This window comes from Notothenia rossii (genome assembly GCF_949606895.1).
Source record: "Notothenia rossii genome assembly, chromosome: 5".
NCBI lineage: Eukaryota > Metazoa > Chordata > Actinopteri > Perciformes > Nototheniidae > Notothenia > Notothenia rossii.
Window position 1 is genome coordinate 37581611 of NC_136903.1, and position 18623 is coordinate 37600233.

At 38.5% G+C, this 18623-nt stretch overlaps 1 protein-coding gene and 1 long non-coding RNA gene across 6 annotated transcripts in view; one reads left to right on the plus strand and one right to left on the minus strand.

The window, feature by feature from the left end:
- The window catches only part of LOC307040448, a 25664-nt gene extending 25246 nt beyond the window's left edge, over positions 1-418 (plus strand). Inside the window, exon 3 of the long non-coding RNA XR_013808493.1 lies at positions 145-418. This is a non-coding gene — a long non-coding RNA (uncharacterized lncRNA). The remainder of the gene's footprint in view (positions 1-144) is intronic.
- LOC307040447 (paired box protein Pax-6-like) overlaps positions 1-16634 on the minus strand; it is a 22919-nt gene extending 6285 nt beyond the window's left edge. The window contains exons 1-6 of one of the 5 annotated variants that reach the window (XM_079683286.1): positions 16579-16634; positions 10715-10768; positions 10226-10249; positions 4231-4361; positions 2711-2926; positions 1333-1495 (exon numbers count right to left, since the gene is read on the minus strand). In XM_079683286.1, the coding sequence (XP_079539412.1) occupies positions 1333-1495; positions 2711-2926; positions 4231-4361; positions 10226-10249; positions 10715-10768; positions 16579-16591 (601 nt within the window). In that variant the 5' untranslated portion in view covers positions 16592-16634. Of the gene's footprint in view, positions 1-1332; positions 1496-2710; positions 2927-4200; positions 4362-10225; positions 10250-10714; positions 11241-16578 lie in introns of those variants that run through there. The other 4 variants (XM_079683287.1, XM_079683284.1, XM_079683285.1 and 1 more) reach the window with 4 other exon arrangements.
- Between the last annotated feature and the right edge of the window lie 1989 nt (positions 16635-18623).

Genomic DNA, 18623 nt, shown 5'->3' on the forward strand with positions numbered 1-18623 from the left:
CACACACACACACACACACACACACACACACACACACACACACACACACACACACACACACACACACACACACACACACACACTGATGTGGAGGCAGCAGCCGTGGTAGTATAGCCTGACTTTGTTTCTCTGTTGTAATCCCAGGGTGCTGGAGGAGGAGGAGCAGCAGCATATGAGCCTGCCCTCCACGCAGCAAATGGGGCCTCAGCCACACACACTGAGGGAGAGGGAAGCTGATCATGTCAGCTCCACACAATGTGTCCTCTGTCCCGTATAATGGGAATTTTGAATCAATTTGCAAGTGGGCAATTTACTGCGCCTGCTGCATTCTTTTTATGAAGAAATAATTAAAAGCATGGCTCAATAGGATGAATGTGACCTGAGATCAAGTCAACAACAAAGTATTTGAATGTTAATACCAGAGCCAGACTTTGTAACACGATTAATGTTTATACTTTGAATAAAGAACACTGCATTCACAGAACTTTGAAAATGTACTATTTAATCAAAAATCTAAATTAAAATCTCAAAGTTGTATTTTGTTGTCCCTCTATCATGTATTTTCAATGTAAGGTCTATACAAGCAGGAACAATTAGTAACAGTGACACTGATAAATAAAGTGGGGGACACTGTATTTATATCATTTAATGCATGACCTACACAAATACATGTCTAACATAACTTAGAATCTTAACTTGGGTTAAAATATTAGGTCTAACTCAGTCATGAGGGCTAAAAATGACCCACATATTCAGTCAGAAAGGTCGTCTGATCCCCCTTTTCCACTGGAATGAGCTCCGTTTGAGTTGTGTGCTGAGTCTAGTTTTGTTCATAGTTGGTTCAACCTGCAAATCACTTAAGAACCAGTTTGCTTTCCACTCAACATTCAAAAACAATAATTCACCACAATGACAGCAAACAGGTTGTAATTCAAAGTATGAGGCTATAAGCCCACATTTCTTGGTATGCAAGTGTATGTAATTAGTTTTGGATGAAAGCCTCAGCTAAATACCATGTAATGAAACATGTATGATGTCTGATTGCACTTTAACGACTTAGAGATCTTGGTGCTACGGCTTCCGCAACGACTTTCTACTCTCGCCATGTACTGTTTTTGCTCCGCCCCAGCATCTGACTTATGGTGCTCTCTGTTCTCAGTTCTGGCTGAGCAAATAGTTGGTGCTGGACTGAAACCAATCTTTGGGGCAGTTGGCGCAGCTGCCCTGGAAACGCCTCAATGGAAAGAGGGGGTGTCCGGTGGCAGTGAGTGTAGTTCCAATACTGTAGTAGTATTGCTAGTCGTAGAAGTAGTAGGTGACTTAATGTCTTACCAGGAGTAGTGAGTGTAGTCCCAGCGTACCACCCTGAGCGCCCCCCCCAGGAGGTTTGTCCGTTGAGCATCTTCAGTTTGTCAAACATCCCCTCAGCTCCCACTGTGCCCATCTGCGGCTTATCACTGGTGAGGTTCCTCAGGACTCGATTTATTGATGAAACCTGCAGATAAACACAGATATGTTAATAAACGAGAACAACAATTGTAAAGCATTGTTGGATAGAAACTTAAGAACCTAACCAAGGCATTAATGACCCCTAAAAGATAATAAGATAAGATAAACTTGTTAAATGAGGCATTGCACATAATTAAAAATAAATGAAAAAGAGTCGAAAATAAACAATTATAAAATATGAGCATCTCCAAATAGAAACAAAACAAGTAGAAAATACAGTTGACCATGAAGATACAAATCTGTAAACTATCTGAAAAGCAAAACACTATTGAAGGCCCACAATATAAAAGTAGGATATTATTTACATTGAGTGAAAGTCATATAATCAGTTTTACATTATAATAATAACCAGTAGGGTTAAAAGATTGGCCAACAAACGGACAAGGTAAAGTACATTACTAAAGTGCCCCTGTATTCTACTGAGGTTTGGTTTAAAATCATATTGGCTGAAAATATTTTGCCACCAAACTTCATTGGTATGGTAACACATTGAAGCGAAATAGAGAAATATAGCAGCTTCCTGAAAGCTCTAATTAGAGAATCCTCTCAACTGGCTATTATACACTCAAAAACACAATCCATAATACTGTACACATGTTTAATAACGTTTTTTGTTTCAATGTAATGTACTCATGGGAACATTACTAAACTTCTCCAGCTAGCATGGTTTCTTACGTTCCTGCTTTAGATGTGCAAATATACTTACAAAGATTGTTGTTATTTATTTGTGAAAGCTTCCAAGATACATTATAAATCTGCAAATAACATTTGTACTTTTGGAGCAACCAACAGTATTTGATAAAGGATTACAGGTCTATCTTTGCCTTTTCTTTAGTTTTTTAAGTCAATATCCAATTATTGGTACATGGATACAACGATTGCATCATGTGTCTTACACTGGAAAAGTTCAAATATTTTAGAAAATATGTTTTTTATTGACTTAACTGCTTTATTTAGATTTGAGTGTATAGCAGTTTGGTCTGACTTTTTGCAATTTAATTTCTTGTAGAGATTGCATCTGCTTGATCCAGCTGTGCCACCTATGCCCTACTTACTCACCTCCAAGCCAGCTGTCACAGAGTACAGAAACAAATACATCATCTATTAAAGTATGTACACGTTTTTACAGTGTGAGTCCAGACTTCTCTGTGACTTCCTTGCACCCTCTAAGCGACGTGGCAGAGGAACAGAAGGGTCTTACACTGGGTATGTTGTCGTTGGTGCAGACTCCCTCTGCCAGCAGCCGGTCTCTGATCTCCCAGGCGAAGATGGAAGGACACTCTCTTTTGTAGTGAGCAATCTTCCCCACCACTTCCTGAGTGGCCACCCTGGGTTTACTCCCTCCTATGGCTCGAGGACGGATGGAACCTGTCTCGTAATATCTGCCCAGGATTTTACTCACACAGCCGTTAGATACCTGCACACAAAAACAACACAAATCACATGGGTTATTTACAGATGTTGTGAAAATATATTTGCAATTACAAGCTTTTTTTTGTAGATGATCTAAGGCACAATCACAGCGATTGGTAAAGTGGACCTCCACCATCTTCTCAGTGCATTGAGGTGTTGGGGAAAGATACTGCATATGTTGAAAACAAGCTGTAAAAACGTTGACTTTCTCCAGAGAGAGCGGTTCAAATCTGATGAATAGCCTCTAGTGATTTGTGTCAGAGTTTGAAAATGGCTCTGGGGGTGTTCAGTTAAAAAGAAGGGAGGTGATGATCATCTTTGCGGCAGGATAAACACTCAAGGCTGCATTAGCATAACACACTTCAATCCAAACTGTTGGTAGCCTGCGTGCATTATGGGTAATAGGTGCCAGGTTTTAACAAAAGAGTGCAGGATGGAAGAAAATATATAAATTCAGTAGCTATTAAAACAAAAAGTTAGCTGCTTTGTCAACCCAATCATAGGCCCGACTGACTCGCTACAAGGCATGCTGGGTATTTTAACATCATGCCACTTTCTTCTCTGTTAGAGGGAGGTGTGTGGTGCAGTGGGTTGTGCGTTGGTGTTGGTATCAGGGGAGCACAGGTTCAAACCCCACTGCAGTCAGCATGTCGTTGTGTTCCTGAGACACTTCACTCCAAATTGCTCCTGTGGGCATTGTCCACAGTATTGAGTATGTCAGTCGCTTTGGATTAAAGCGTCTAACAAGTGACATGTAATGTAATGTTGATTGTTTGCTATGACGCTTGTCATAATTCACACGGCCACTAGAGCTTGTCAGTTTTTCCATGAAATACTTTTTGATAAAGCTTACAGTTAGGGCTCTGTACCTCTGTAACACTGAACATGGACCCCCCTGGGGCCCCCATCCAAAAGAAAAAATGATGATAATAGAATTTCTGATTGTGATGCATTAAAGACTGTGCTGTAACTTTGGTCCACAATAACAGGAATGGTTGTTTGTCTTCAGTAATACAATCAAATAATATTGTAACTAAGTCATTGACTACATTTCCAACACCAATAATGGTATTTTATGTTTTTTTGTAGGCTATGACTTAATACTGAATCAAACACAATCCTTGAACAGAATCTTGTGTCTTTTGTCCCACATTAAATGTGCCCCATCACGCCCCCTCGAGTAACATCGGTGAATAATCGCCACTGTCTGTATCATGTCCCATAAATGAATATTATGAACTCAGCATCAGGGGCTTCATCAGGACTATCTGATACCACTGTAAGTACCGCTAATAAAGATGAAGTTACCTGCAGTATTCTGGATATGTCACAGGGTCGAGCTCCACTGTGGGCCAGCTCCACTATCTTCTGTCTGGTAGTATCAGGTAAAGGCCTCCCATTCACAAACACCCCGCCCAGCTGGTTTACTCCACTGTGACCTACACACACACACACACACACACACACACACACACACACACACACACACACACACACACACACACACACACACACACACACACACACACACACACACACACACACACACACACACACACACACACACACACACACACACACACACACACACACACACACACACACACACACACACACAAAGAGAAAGTAAAGAAAAGGTTTTCAACAATTTTTTTACCAAGCTAGGTAGTTTACTCTGGATGAAAAAAAAAAAAGGAAAAAAAAGATGAAAGCAGCAGAATGGAGTGGTAATGAATATTGAAGTCTTACTACATCAACTGATCAAACACATACAAGAGAAGAGGAAGACAAGATAAAGAGAAGCGTAATTGTTTTTGGAAGATCCTTGTCTTTACATTGAATGATAGCTTGAACCATTTTCACATATTTCAACATGTTTTTTCTAAAGACAAGAGCATGTTAATACGTAACATGTTATTGGTATTACAACAATGTTGAATGATGCTTTGATGCAATTTGCCCACTCCCGTTGATGGACTGACCCATGTCGATGCTGATCTTATTGCTTATGTATTTATATAAAAATGCATGTGTTTGTGCATATGCTTATGTGTATGGGTCCTGTGCACCAGTGTGTCTTTGTACTGTGTACTGTATACAATGTGGAACACTGCATTTACCCTTGGGGTTTTATAAAAGTGAATCGTCACCTTCTTTGTAAGCCCTAAAACATACATATATTTTACATACAGAATACTATACTATGAGAAACAAAGACGATCTGAACAGTAGATATTACTGTTAAGTAACAATACAGCCTACATCCTATAACAAACAAACACATTCAAAAGATTCATATACTAACACCACTGCTCTGTTTTGCTTTTGCTTTCATTCTAGAGAAGGAAAAGTGACCTGAAAGACCAGATTTAGCTCAAAGGTCCTCAGGACTAACGCATGTGGATTTAAAGGGCCCTATTCAGCTCATTTTCAGGCTCATATGTGTATGTTGTCCCTCTCCTGGGACATGTCTCCATGCTTTAATGTTCAAAAAGCTTTTTATTGTTCTCATACTACCTGTGCTGCAGCTCCTCTTTTCACCCTCTGTCTGAAACCAGGGAGTGTGTGGAAGAGAAACTCCCTCTGGAGGGAACACTCCAGATTTTAGCCTTGCAGACCATTGACATACACACAAACCTACATAACACACTACAGGAAATGGAAAACCCCAAAAGCATAAAGGGCCCCTTTAAATGAACATATTGTCATTCCATCTTTAAAAGGGATTGAGACAAACACTGTTGACAGAGTAAAGGAGGAAACTGCAGACTTCTGAATGTGTTCATGTGGAGTTTCAATGCTCTGTCTGCTGCTCCACGTGTTGCCGGTCTGACATGCAGTGAACAGCAGCAGTAATGTGTGCTGTGACACTGTGCAGGTTAAGTAGGGATTTACACTGAATCAATTGTCTATTGTCTGTTAATGGCTCTGTGAGGCAAAGCATATTGCAGATTTATAAACCTCTCAACAGGACATTAATAAATCATACAACGTGCCAACACAGGCACACGGACACATACCGAAACACACACACACACACACACACACACACACACACACACACACACACACACACACACACACACACACACACACACACACACACACACACACACACACACACACACACACACACACACACACACACACACACACACACACACACACACACACACACACAGTTTCACTGTAGACACTCAGCAGACCACAGATCCAATAACTATAATATAGGTCCCTGATATACAACATGACAACATGTTCAATATATTGTTTTGTGCCAAACTATGCTGTAGCTATTGTGCATTTGCAAAGTAAAGCCTATTGTGTGTCTCTCAGACAGTTGTTGTAGGATCTTACATGTACATCTTTAATTAGGATTTAAGGTTATCATAGTGTTCCTTATGTACAAATGTGACTTGAAGCAAATATAGGAAACATCTCATCCACTCTCACAACATATCACAAGCATCAAAAAAGCAAATAAATAAAAGCCAAACAATTTAAGAAACATCGTCAACATAGAGCATTTTCTGACAACAGTCAACATTACCATCATTTTGAGAAATGTATATAAAAGTATATAAACAGTCAGCTAACCTGAACACCATCTGTGTGTGTGAACATTTCAACAAGCAAAAGTACATTTCTCAAATGTTGAACCTGAGTACAATATTGAGGGATTTGTCTGAGTATTATTATTTTAAGATACTTTATACTTGTACCCCACTACATTTGTATCCAATATGGTACGTACTTCTCCATTACATGTATCTGACACATGGAAATATACTGTAATTGTAGGTTAAGATACCCAGCAGCAATAAACAAAGAGTAGCTTCACCTTTATCACATGAATCCATCCATGATCATCATTGACTTATTTCATATATTTGATTATGAACTGGGCCCTTACGCTTAACAAGTACTTTTAGTATATTGTGATACAAAGTGTACTTTTACTTAGTCACAATTTTCCATACAGGACTTTTACTTGTAACATAGTATTTTTTTGTATAGAACATAGTGTTTGATTTAGAATGGCTGTTTTTATATAAAGTATTACTTCTGAGTACTTATTGAAATTATAAAAAGAGTCATGCCCCTGTTGAAACAGCAGTTGTCTTTGAGACGGTGGATTATTTCTCTCCCTCACGCTACCTCCCTTCATGTTGTGTTCAGGGGTCTTTTGCTCCGCCGTAGAAATGTTAATCACAGCGTCATTTCCCAGAGGAACACACAGGGCTTTCCTCCGCTGACACACAATTAATAGACAGACATATGGAGGCAATTTGGCAGTGGTCCCTCTGTGACAGACACACGCACGCACGCACGCACGCACGCACGCACGCACACACACACACACACACACACACACACACACACACACACACACACACACACACACACACACACACACACACACACACACACACACACACACACACACACACACACACACACACACACACACACACACACACACACACACACACACACACACAGGCGGGCCCCTGGGACCAGCTCAGCAGCTTTCACTTGAAATCAGCTCATTCACACTGAACCTGACTGCAATTAACTTTCAATTTAAACCATGTACTGTTATTTCCAATGAGTTCTTCAAATGAAGCGATAAAATATGATGTTTGTCCTCGGTCTACACCATATGGTGTGATCTTGTTTCCGATCTCACATCGTTTGTGTATGCCTGTTGCGGTTTTCTTTGTCTATCTAACACATTTGCTTAGGTTTAGGAAATGGTGGTTTGGTAATATTTTAACTTCATTATTTTAGCGAAGCTTCTTAGACATTGTTACAATAATAAACATGCAGTAAGTGTTCTGAAAAGATTTTGGACATAGTAAAACCTACACTCCCATGTTAGGGTTAGGGTTCCCAAGTCTGATGTTATGTGGACAAATCTACCCTGACCCCTATGTTCCCATGTCACTAGCAGGTTAACCTTATGAGGCATTTGTATGCATTTGCAAAGGAAGTCCTAACCCTGACCCTGACTTTGACTCTGCGTTCAAGTCACTTTGACTGTTTGTCACTTCGTTATTTGGGGCTACAGATTAGCTCTGTGAGTTGTGGCCCGACAAACTCAAGCTTTACTGTAACTGCATTTCAATGTTTTTGCTCGATGGATAACTAATGTTACATAGATGCTGAAAAAAGGTTGAATGAACTCTTGATATGCAGGCATCACTTACATAGAGGCTTGAAATTAGGAAAGGTCAGGCAGCATGAATGGATAGCCAGGTATCCCAAAACCTGAGTGTCTATCCCTGGTCTTTGTGACACAGAGACCCGCTCTAACTGCTGGCTGTATTCGACACCATTCAAAGAACATAAAAATAGCAAACGTCTCTTCTTACTGACCAAATGTAACAATCAAAGGAGGCATGTGGCGCAGTGGATAGAGCGTTGGTGTTCGGATCAGGGGAGCACATGTTCAAACCCCACTGCTTCAGCATATTGTTGTGTCCCTGAGACACTTCACCCCAAATTGCTCCTGTGGGGATTGCCCACAGTATTGAGTATGTAAGTCGTTTTGGATAAAAGCGTCTAACAAGTGACAAGTAATGTAATCAAATTGATTCATCTTCTTTTCTTAGTCTGTCCAAGCATCTACTGAAATTCGGCAGAAACATAATCTACCTAAGATCACGTATTATTGTAATTTAATCCAGTTATTCAGCCCTCTTCTCAGTAGACAACTCTGTGTTTAGTCAATCAATAAACAAAAAGGGAAAGCGTGACATGCTCTTCACAAACACAACACATTGATTTCTAGAGCTACTGTGGTGTCTTTCTGACATCTGCCGTTTTACCAGGACAGGAATATCAGTAAAGCTATGGCGGGAGAAAATCAAATGCACACACCGCGGGCAGTTGTGGGATTAAGAAGACAGGCTTGTGCTGGTGTCTGGGTCAGACCTGCTTTAGTGAGGTCTACGCTCTCCGCCTTTATTGTTATGTCATGTGATAACTGAACAGCTTCCGGGCTGCTTGGTTGCAAACGTTTTTGGGGAAAGAACCTTCACGTGATCTCTGAGTGTTGAAATCGTTCTAAGATGGATAACCTTTGCCAAGAAAGGAATGTTCAAGGTTTGGTTTTATTTGTTTTTCTGTCAGCCGAGGGAGCGGAACCAAAATAAAAATGTGGATACACATGCTGGACAGGGCATTCATTTGATGTCCGAACAATAACAGAAAAGGGTTCTTGACTTGAAACATTTAAAAAAACGGTATCAACTGTATTTAACCCTTAGATGCAGAATTGGGTCTTTTTTGACCCGTTGAGGTGGTTTTCTTGAAGTATCTTTGTAATTACATTTTTGTATCACTTCATATTCCAGCTATTCCTCAAAAAACATGTTTTGGATATCGTGCCATTCAAATTTTTTATTTACATTTTAAAAATTGTAGTTTTTGTATTACTACCCAAAGCTTCCATAAGTGGGTCAAAAATGACCCGCATGCATTTTCTATGGAATCCTCTGCGAAAACTTTTTTTCACAATGTAAAAAAAATGTCTAAAATTATAAATAGTGAAAAATTAAATATAAAATATTTCTAGTGTCAACCAAAATAGAATGCTAAATATTATACAAGTGATTTTTCTGAACCAAAATGACAAAAATTGCATAAGAACACATATTATTCTAATACAGGTCCTTTTTGACCCACTTATGGAAGAGTGTAGGGTGCAGTTACTCGTGCATCTAAGGGTTAACACTGAAATACAACACATCTCCTTTAATCATGAACACGCAGAAGTCGAAAACATTTCTTCTGAACTCATGAACCATCCAACAACACCTGAATGAAACAAATGCAGTTGCAACATCCTTGCTCACTGAGTGCATGTGTAGTTGAGATGTAAACTAATTTGAACTACAGCACCCTGACACACACATCAATGAGAGTGAGATGAGACGCTAAACAGAAAGTCATAGACCTCACTGACCACTGAACACACATTGATTCAGATCAATTACTAATGTGACCTGAGCTTCACTCACTAATAATCTTAGCAGATGAATATTGGTGTTCACCTTCAGATATTCCTCAATGACCTCCAGCTGCTCCATTTTCACAATTTGGAATTAGAATTGATTAAAGTGGAGGCGGTGTGATAATAGCACCCAGCCTGCCTAACAGAAACCTGCTAAATGTTATGTCAAGCAGCAGCATCCATTAAGGCGAGGTGTAGAAGCAGTGCATTGTGGGATTGACAGCGGGCAGAGGAAAGATGCAGCACAAAGAAACAAGCAGACACAGAGAGAAGAAATCCACACACCTTCACTGCAGACAGCATGGACCTCTTGTCCCGCAGTAAGAAAGAAGAGGTCAGGTGGAGGTCATTGTCACAAAGAGTTGTACAGGCCAGCTTTTTGACTTTACTATTCATCATTTACAATAATATACAACTCAGATCTTATCAAACAAACATTTTAGTCACACATGACTAACAAATAAGTTATTGATAGAAGACCTGCACTTAATGTCTTACAACAGATATTTCAAAGTCTGTTTTCGTTAGATTCCTTTTTGTCATATAATATGGATTATAATTTAATTTGATATAGGAACTTCAATACCCATGATAGAACATTGTATATTTTAACAGATATTTGAGCACCAAAAAAGAAACGCAGCTGCCAGAATTTAATTGTGCTATTGTAACTGTTTTTGTTTTTAAAATGACGTTAGATACAATGATCAACCACACGTATAACTATGGATACAGTATCATAGAGACAACACATATTTTGGAGATGTAACCCACTGTTTTGCATCATGGAGGCCACACCGGTCTCCCAGCTGGTTTGACTTCTGAAATCTGTACACAGAAAGAATAAATATGATACTGTTAGCATGTGCAGAGCCATATAGACAATGAACAGATCATCTCATCTTGTCTCATCAACTTTATTGAGAAAAAAGAGGAACAAATATTTTCTTCAATGTTTTTCAGGAGATATTGCAACCTTTATCAAATCTTTAGGTGAAATAGAAATTCAAACAGAATGACTGAATGCCAAGTCATACTGTGATTCATTTAACGTATTTTAATGTCGCTAAAGTTTTACACTCGAGTCCATCAGGCAGATTCAGATTCAACACAATTAAGGAACTGGTTTTGGTGGACTTTCTACAATACACTAAATAGCATCAATTAAAAAAGGAAAAAAAACCTGCACTGATTAAATGAGCCAATGTCATCAACTATGTCTGTTCTAATGAGGCATATATGGATGACCATATCTTCTGCAACAGTGTTGTGATATCTGTAGAACCCTTGGCTTTTTGATTCACCATTTTTCCATGAACCTATTCTTAATTGCATGTCAAAGACTGTTTAGAAAAGATGTTTCTGTTTTATTTTTGAACCATTATGTCCTCTAGACTTTTCAAAACAAAGTGACGCCCTTGTAAATATACCCAAGCTCTTCAACAATAGAACATAGAAGAACATATCTGGTTTTTGAAAGGGTCTCCTGGAAGCTTGCATACTGACGATGAACTGAAATAGTGAGCTCAAAGACAGTGTGGGATTAGGGGGACAGCTTTCGCACACTATAGGAACATGAGGGGGTGCATGACTTGTATATGAAAATATGAACTATAGAAATTATGAGTGAAATGTGACTTCATCTATCCTAGTTATCTCTGGACCCAAAAGTAAGAAAACATCCAATGTTTTTACGAATAATCAAATGATGACGAGGACAAGAGCCTGTTTTCTTACGGGGAGAAGACGTACGTCAGCAGGAGATTAAAGATGTTCCTTTAGAACAGAGCCGATCAGACTGATGTTAAAAATGCTCCTTTTCCATCTCTCTCAAAGTTATTAATGAAACCTTGGAGTTCATAATGTGCTTAAAAAAATACTCTCATTGCTGTAAATGCTAAGGAAGAATTACAGGCAGTAAAACAGGGCCTACATTATAATCATTAATATAAACCTTATAACCCTGGTCCCCAAATATGGGTTTCTTATTTAGACCAAATCAACAGAAACCTGTTATGTTTCTTGTAGTGTACTGTATGTCTGTTGATGGTTCAAACCTTTACTTTGTAAGAATTAACATTTTCAATTAAAAAAAAAAATACTCTTGGAAAAAAGTTAGAATGGCCTGATATAAAATCAAAAAGAAAAAAAAGAACTGAAAAAAATACATTTCGTATTTATTTTTGTCTGTATGTTTTATATTAAAAGTTATTTAAAACTGTGTTATTTATTCTATTAATTCTGAATTTTTCTGAGCAGTTCGATAAGCACAAATTAAAAAATAGACCATCTGATTTTTACATTTGATTTGTATTGGTAACTATATGCAGATTGACTTTGTGCAATGTCTAAATACTTTAGTATTAACGGATAATAAAGTTATTGTATTATTTGCATTTTAAGAAATGGTATGGTTACAACTAAGGCAGACATAACAAAATGGGAGGGGTTAAAATGATTGAGTATATTAAAGAAAAGCAAATAACAAAACAAATCACATAAAGAGAAGAAGAAAGAAAACATCATGTATGTGTTATTTGTTAAATGTATCTTACAAGTTATTAGAAACTCCATTATCCCTAGAAAAAAGTACCTCTCAGTGTGAGGATAATGGCCTACCAGAATGACCAGTTAAACGTGTGTTGTCATCAATGCATGAAGCAAGTACAAGCATGTGACATTCATTATTCTTCATCTCAATACTCAAACCAAAGCCTTTTTTATCCTGCCTTCAAAAAAACGGACCAATAAAGGCTTCAAAGCGCTCTGAAGCTCTTGTCATTAACAACCTGCATAATGAACACACACACACACACACACACACACACACACACACACACACACACACACACACACACACACACACACACACACACACACACACACACACACACACACACACACACACACACACACACACACACACACACACACAAACACACACACACACCTTGTCCCTGCTCTCTCTCGGCTCTCTCTCTGCCTGTGAAAGGAGACAAAGGGCCGGGGACGGAGCCGCGGCTCTGCTCGGTAAATACCCGGCATGCTTTGTGTGTCTGCGGGATTTTGGTGTCGTTGCCTCGTTAGTTGCGGCTCGTTAAAAAAGCTGCCACACAAAACCGCGGCGGGGAGCCCAATTTTACCAGTACAAGTGACATAAAGGAGTTCTGTTGAACACACTGATGACAAAATAAAAGTTTCATTGAGCCGCTGTAGCAGAGCCTGCTGCACTGCAGAGTCCGAGCCCACTGCACTTTCTAGGCTAACATCAAGAGAATAGTCATAATAATAATAATAATAATAATAATAATAATAATAATAATAATAATAATAATAATAATAATAATAATGTTTTATTTTATTTAACATTTGTATCAATAAGAAGACATGGATAGTTTTGAGTTAGGGCTGCATTTGCGGTTATAAATGTTAGTCTGCTGTTCTCAGTCGTTAATACTGGGCCTATCTCTTTTGCTTTGTAGTTTTAAAAAAGTATAAATATTATAAAGTAAAGTACACATTATACATAGTATAACTTCTTACTGGGCATTCAGAAAACACGGCAATATTAACAGCAAACTAATTAAAACTTCATAACACACATTTTGTTATTTTTATCCAATATTATGAGCCGTTCAAAAGAAGTCGCGTGCTCTCCTTCTTAACGCTAACCAGCATTCCAAGGTAGGACTAGGTCTATGACGTTTTAAAAATACATTTAAATAAAGTTGTATTGAATCCCATTACTAAGTTATCAATGGCCTTTATTCTTGTTTTATTGGTCTATTAACTTTTGAAAATCACCATCAATAGTTTTGCTAGATTCAAAATAGACTCATTGTAACATTTTTCGTATCTGCGTGAAAGTATTTTTCTTCGAGATTTTTCGTAGTCATACATTTTGTTTTCTATTCTAAATGTATGTTTCTTACTATTCTAGTTCTTTTATATTTCCTCTTGATATTTCTATATGCACTTAACACCAATACAAAAAAGCTAAAGAAAAGCTATTCTGATTCTAACTGTAATATAAACATGTGTTCATGATAATATATGAGTATGTCTGCTGAGTTTGCGCTGCCAGTGAGCTCACCAAAACACATTTCATGAACACTTGTGTTCAATTAAAAGGGAGGCAAAAACAGTGCTTAAGCTAATGATTTCAATGAACGCGCTGAATTCAACCTAAATAGGTCAATCTGTAAATGCTGCTTATTGTCTTAAATCAGTTTTTTTACAGCCTGCAAGATTAAGGCACCAGGTTGCATTCTTGAAAGCTAACACAAGATATAAACCAAGAGGTTGAACACTTTTCCAGGATTAAAGAAAGCCTTCTAGATGATAAGGATATGTTTAAGCTTTTGGTGACATAATAATACAATGTAGCAGCCAATACATGACAAATATTGAATTGCATTTTAGTGCGCGTGGAAAAATAAATGTTTCCGAGAAGTACATTTTTTGATTTTGTTGAGCCAATCTGACAAGATAAAAATCGAAAAATTAAAGAAAAAGAAAAAGATAGGCAACACTTCTGCTTTCTGTATCATAACGTGCAGAAATGAGTGTTGGCAATGTTGGATGTTCCAAAATAAATGGTGGCTCAGGTGCGCGCGGAAGAGAGGCGTCCTCGCGCCTCCATCAGAACATATGGAGCCTCTCTCTGACACACACAAATGTTCCAGATTCACATGCGGGATGAATTCACTTCCGACCTGATTAATCATGCAGTTAATTGGATTCAATTTAATTAAGACGTTAATTAACAGCGGATTTAATTAGATCATCAATTAAGACGCACTTTATCGTCTTGTATTTAGGGATTTTAAAACCCCCCCACTCCAACCAGCACGTATTGTTTTACACTCAGAGCATACGCTTTTTCATATTCATAACCAGATATTTCATGATGAAGGGCCTTTGAATTGAAACTCAAAATGTTAGCCGAAAATGAAATGTTATTTGTATCTTTTGATGGCTGAGAGTGAGACGTTAACATCGCGTGGGCCTTTCCAGCACTAATTTATATTCTGGGCCTCCATGATGAACAAATAAAAAGTGCAAGGCCTTCGCTTTCCAACTTTATAGTTTTAAATACAACTGATTGGCTCAATGACTTTACCTTGAGTCTGATGTTAATAGACGATATAAATATTATACAAAATGTATTTAGCAGAAATATTAAAGATATGCAAGTCTTCACAAGCTACAAAGTACTTTACATTAAATAATGTGGTTGGCTTTAATATAAACAATGAAGCCTTTTCCTCACAAACAAAATGAATGTATAACCTATTTCGATATTTTTTAAAACCTCCTAACCATATTGTTATTTTAACGATTTAGTTTAAAAAATAGTTAAAGAAACTTCGTGAACATTATTTAGGTTTCAGACTGCACATATGTGTCGCAGCAATATGTTAAAGTGAGTTCATGTAACTGAGCTCAGAGGCGTGACATAACGTCAGATTAAATGACGAAACTGCTCAGTGAGACAAGTATAAAATAAAGTTAAACACAACTACATATCGTGGATATTAATGGAATGAAATGAATCAATTTAAATCTCTAAATGCTCAAAATCTTTTCCGGTCTCAGAGAATCATGAAGCGGGAAAACACTCGTTGTCTTTGAGAATTTAGGAGAACATGACGTTGCTCTTCTCCATAAAGGAAGACTCTAAAGAGCTTAAATGCCTACATTTTTTTAAACACGCTTCCTCCGCTCTGTAACGTGGAGTTGGGGGAATCTCAGGTAATATTTTCTGCTCTTACTTTGGCGTCATAATCCAGGAGAGAACATGCTCAGAGTTTATGATGAATCACTCCCTGTTGCATGAGCGGCGGCATCACCACACGGCACGAGCGCTGCTAGAGTCGTTGTTGTGTGTTTTTTAGTTTTGTTTGTCTACCTAAAATTATTTCTGTTCAACGCTGAACGAGCAGAAATAAACAGTTTCTGAGGTCTATTCAGAACAGTTTCTGTCGTATTGTAACAACAAAATAATGTTTACTCTGGCTGTCAATATGTCACACAAACCGATTAGACAGAGCACGCGGGGCAGTTTATTCAGATATCATGAATGCATAACGTTTTTTTAATTCACAGGAACCGCGTGATTAAATGTTCTGGCACATGCCCACACATTGGTTGATTTGACAGGCAATTCACACCTGTGAGTGAATAAGCAAAGCTGTTAGACTTTGTTAGTCATTTATATATTTCCAATTACAAATAAATGCAACATTTGTATCTTTTTGTAGGCTACGTATTGTAACGGGTGTTTCATGGAACATTTCTGCTGCCGTGGAGCGATCAGTAAACTTTGTTCCTCCTCATTACTTCCTCTATCTCGTTCACTCAGGTTTGTGTCACATTTGCTGCTTTTTTCCTGTTCTTCTCTTATAAAAGATGTTCAGTTGTTCAGTTCTCTAAACTGTATTTCCCCCTATCTTTCTTGATTCGTTCTTACTCCAAACCTTGTTGTCTTTGCCTCAATTCATCCATCTTCATCTTGTCCTTATCTGCTAAATAAACATTTAAACTCCGGACTGATGGAGAGAGAGTGTGAGATGAGAGGGAGGGAGGGAGTGAGGGAAAGAGGGAGGGAGAGAAAGAAAAAGAAAGAGCGAGCTTACCTTTCTGTGGCATGCTGCAGAGAAGTGGAGTTTTTGCTTCGTTTAGTTTTCCAACAGCTCCTTTCTTCTATTCTTTCCTCCAATTAGTTTCTCCTTGACTGAGGAGACAAGTGCAGAGAGACAGAGCTGCTCCTCTGAGGAGGGAGGAGGAGGAGGGAGGGGGGGAGAGTGGGAGGGCCGAGAGACAGAGAGAGAGACAGAGGATGGGAGGAGAGAGAGAGTGGGAGGGGGGGGTGCAGGGTATGAGCCAGGGTGCTGAAAGCTGGGAGTTTGACAGAGAGAGGGAGTGTGTGTGTGTGTGTGTGTGTGTGTGTGTGTGTGTGTGTGTGTGTGTGTGTGTGTGTGTGTGTGTGTGTGTGTGTGCACATGTGTGCGTGCGCATGTGTGTGTGTGTGTGTGTGTGTGTGTGTGTGTGTGTGTGTGTGTGTGTGTGTGTGTGTGTGTGTGTGTGTGTGTGTGCGCGTGTGCGTGCTGTGATCACTCTCCCACACATTATCCCTCGCTCAGCTTCAGTGCAGTTCACTGTGCTCATACAACGGTTCAAATGAGATCCAACAAAAAGGAATATTCCCTATTTTTCGTGCTTTTTCTTTACGAATGTCAACATTAAACACATCTATTCAAAAGCTTTATTGTCTTTATTTATTTGTCTTTATTTGTATTAATTTTTGAACATCTGAATACAGTCCAAACATATTGGTAAATATTAAATACATCATTATTTTCAGCAGTGAAAGGTTATTAGTTATTCTCACTTGCCATTTTAATCAAGCCAAAACATTTTAGACCCTGATGACCCATAACAACAAAAACTGTTGACCTGTCTCTCTCACACACACACACACACACACACACACACACACACACACACACACACACACACACACACACACACACACACACACACACACACACACACACACACACACACACACACACACACACACACACACACACACACACACACACACACACACACACATGCACACAGGCATGCACACACAGGCCTTCAAACTGAATTATACCTAGGTAAAGTACATTACTGTACATCATTTACAGTCCCTATTGAAATGTGAATGTGTTATGGCACAATGTAAATATTTGTACATCGCATTTCATGTTAACTTCATAATACACATGCATGTTTGGGGTGATGTAACACATTTACATTTCCTTCAGGTCAGTGAAATTCCAGATGCATATTACCTTTAAATGGGGAGATATGCTTATAAATAATCAGAAAGATCAATAAGCAGACTTGCCACATTTTATTTTTACCTTGGCCCTGCCAGGTTAGTGTTTGTCTACATGCATTTAATGTGATAGCATGGCAGAGCCAGTAGTTTAAATTGTATTTTGCTTTCATTTAAATGTTTTGTCAAACAGAGAAAACAAGAGACATTACAGGATAAAATCATACATTTCATAATATAAATCGTAGAACCCTTAGCTTACAATCTTTCACCACATTCAGTTATTTTATCATGTTTGACCTATAGGGCTAATACATGCTATTTTCCTTAATACATACGGAGTAAATATATATTCAATACCACTGTGGTAACTGTGTACAGACACAGTACTATACATGTGATGAGTATGGGATTAGTTTTGTATCATAAAGATAAAGCAACACTTTCTCAGAATAAAGCAAAACTATGAGTTTAAAAGAAAACAAAACTGAATCAAGCCAAATAAAATAAATTTCAAAAATAAAACTATAAGTTGCAAACAAATCATTTGTGTAATCATGTAAAATATACGTATTTTTTCTTTGTTTTAACATAGCTTTTTGTTTTCAGTTCTATTTCGTATATGGCTTCGCCCTCTAAGGCTATCGCTATTGGGTAATCCCCCTGCGCCCCCGCGCAGCACTGAAACACTTGTAGTCCACGCCCACCCGCAAGGTGGGCCCCACCCTCGGGCCTCCTTCCGGTATAAATAGGAAGGTGGCCCGGCAATCTGCTCCCTCTTTTTTTCAGCAAAGCAGCACAGTAACTGAAGCACAGCAATTGAGAATCATCATGAGCAACAACTGCGTCCAT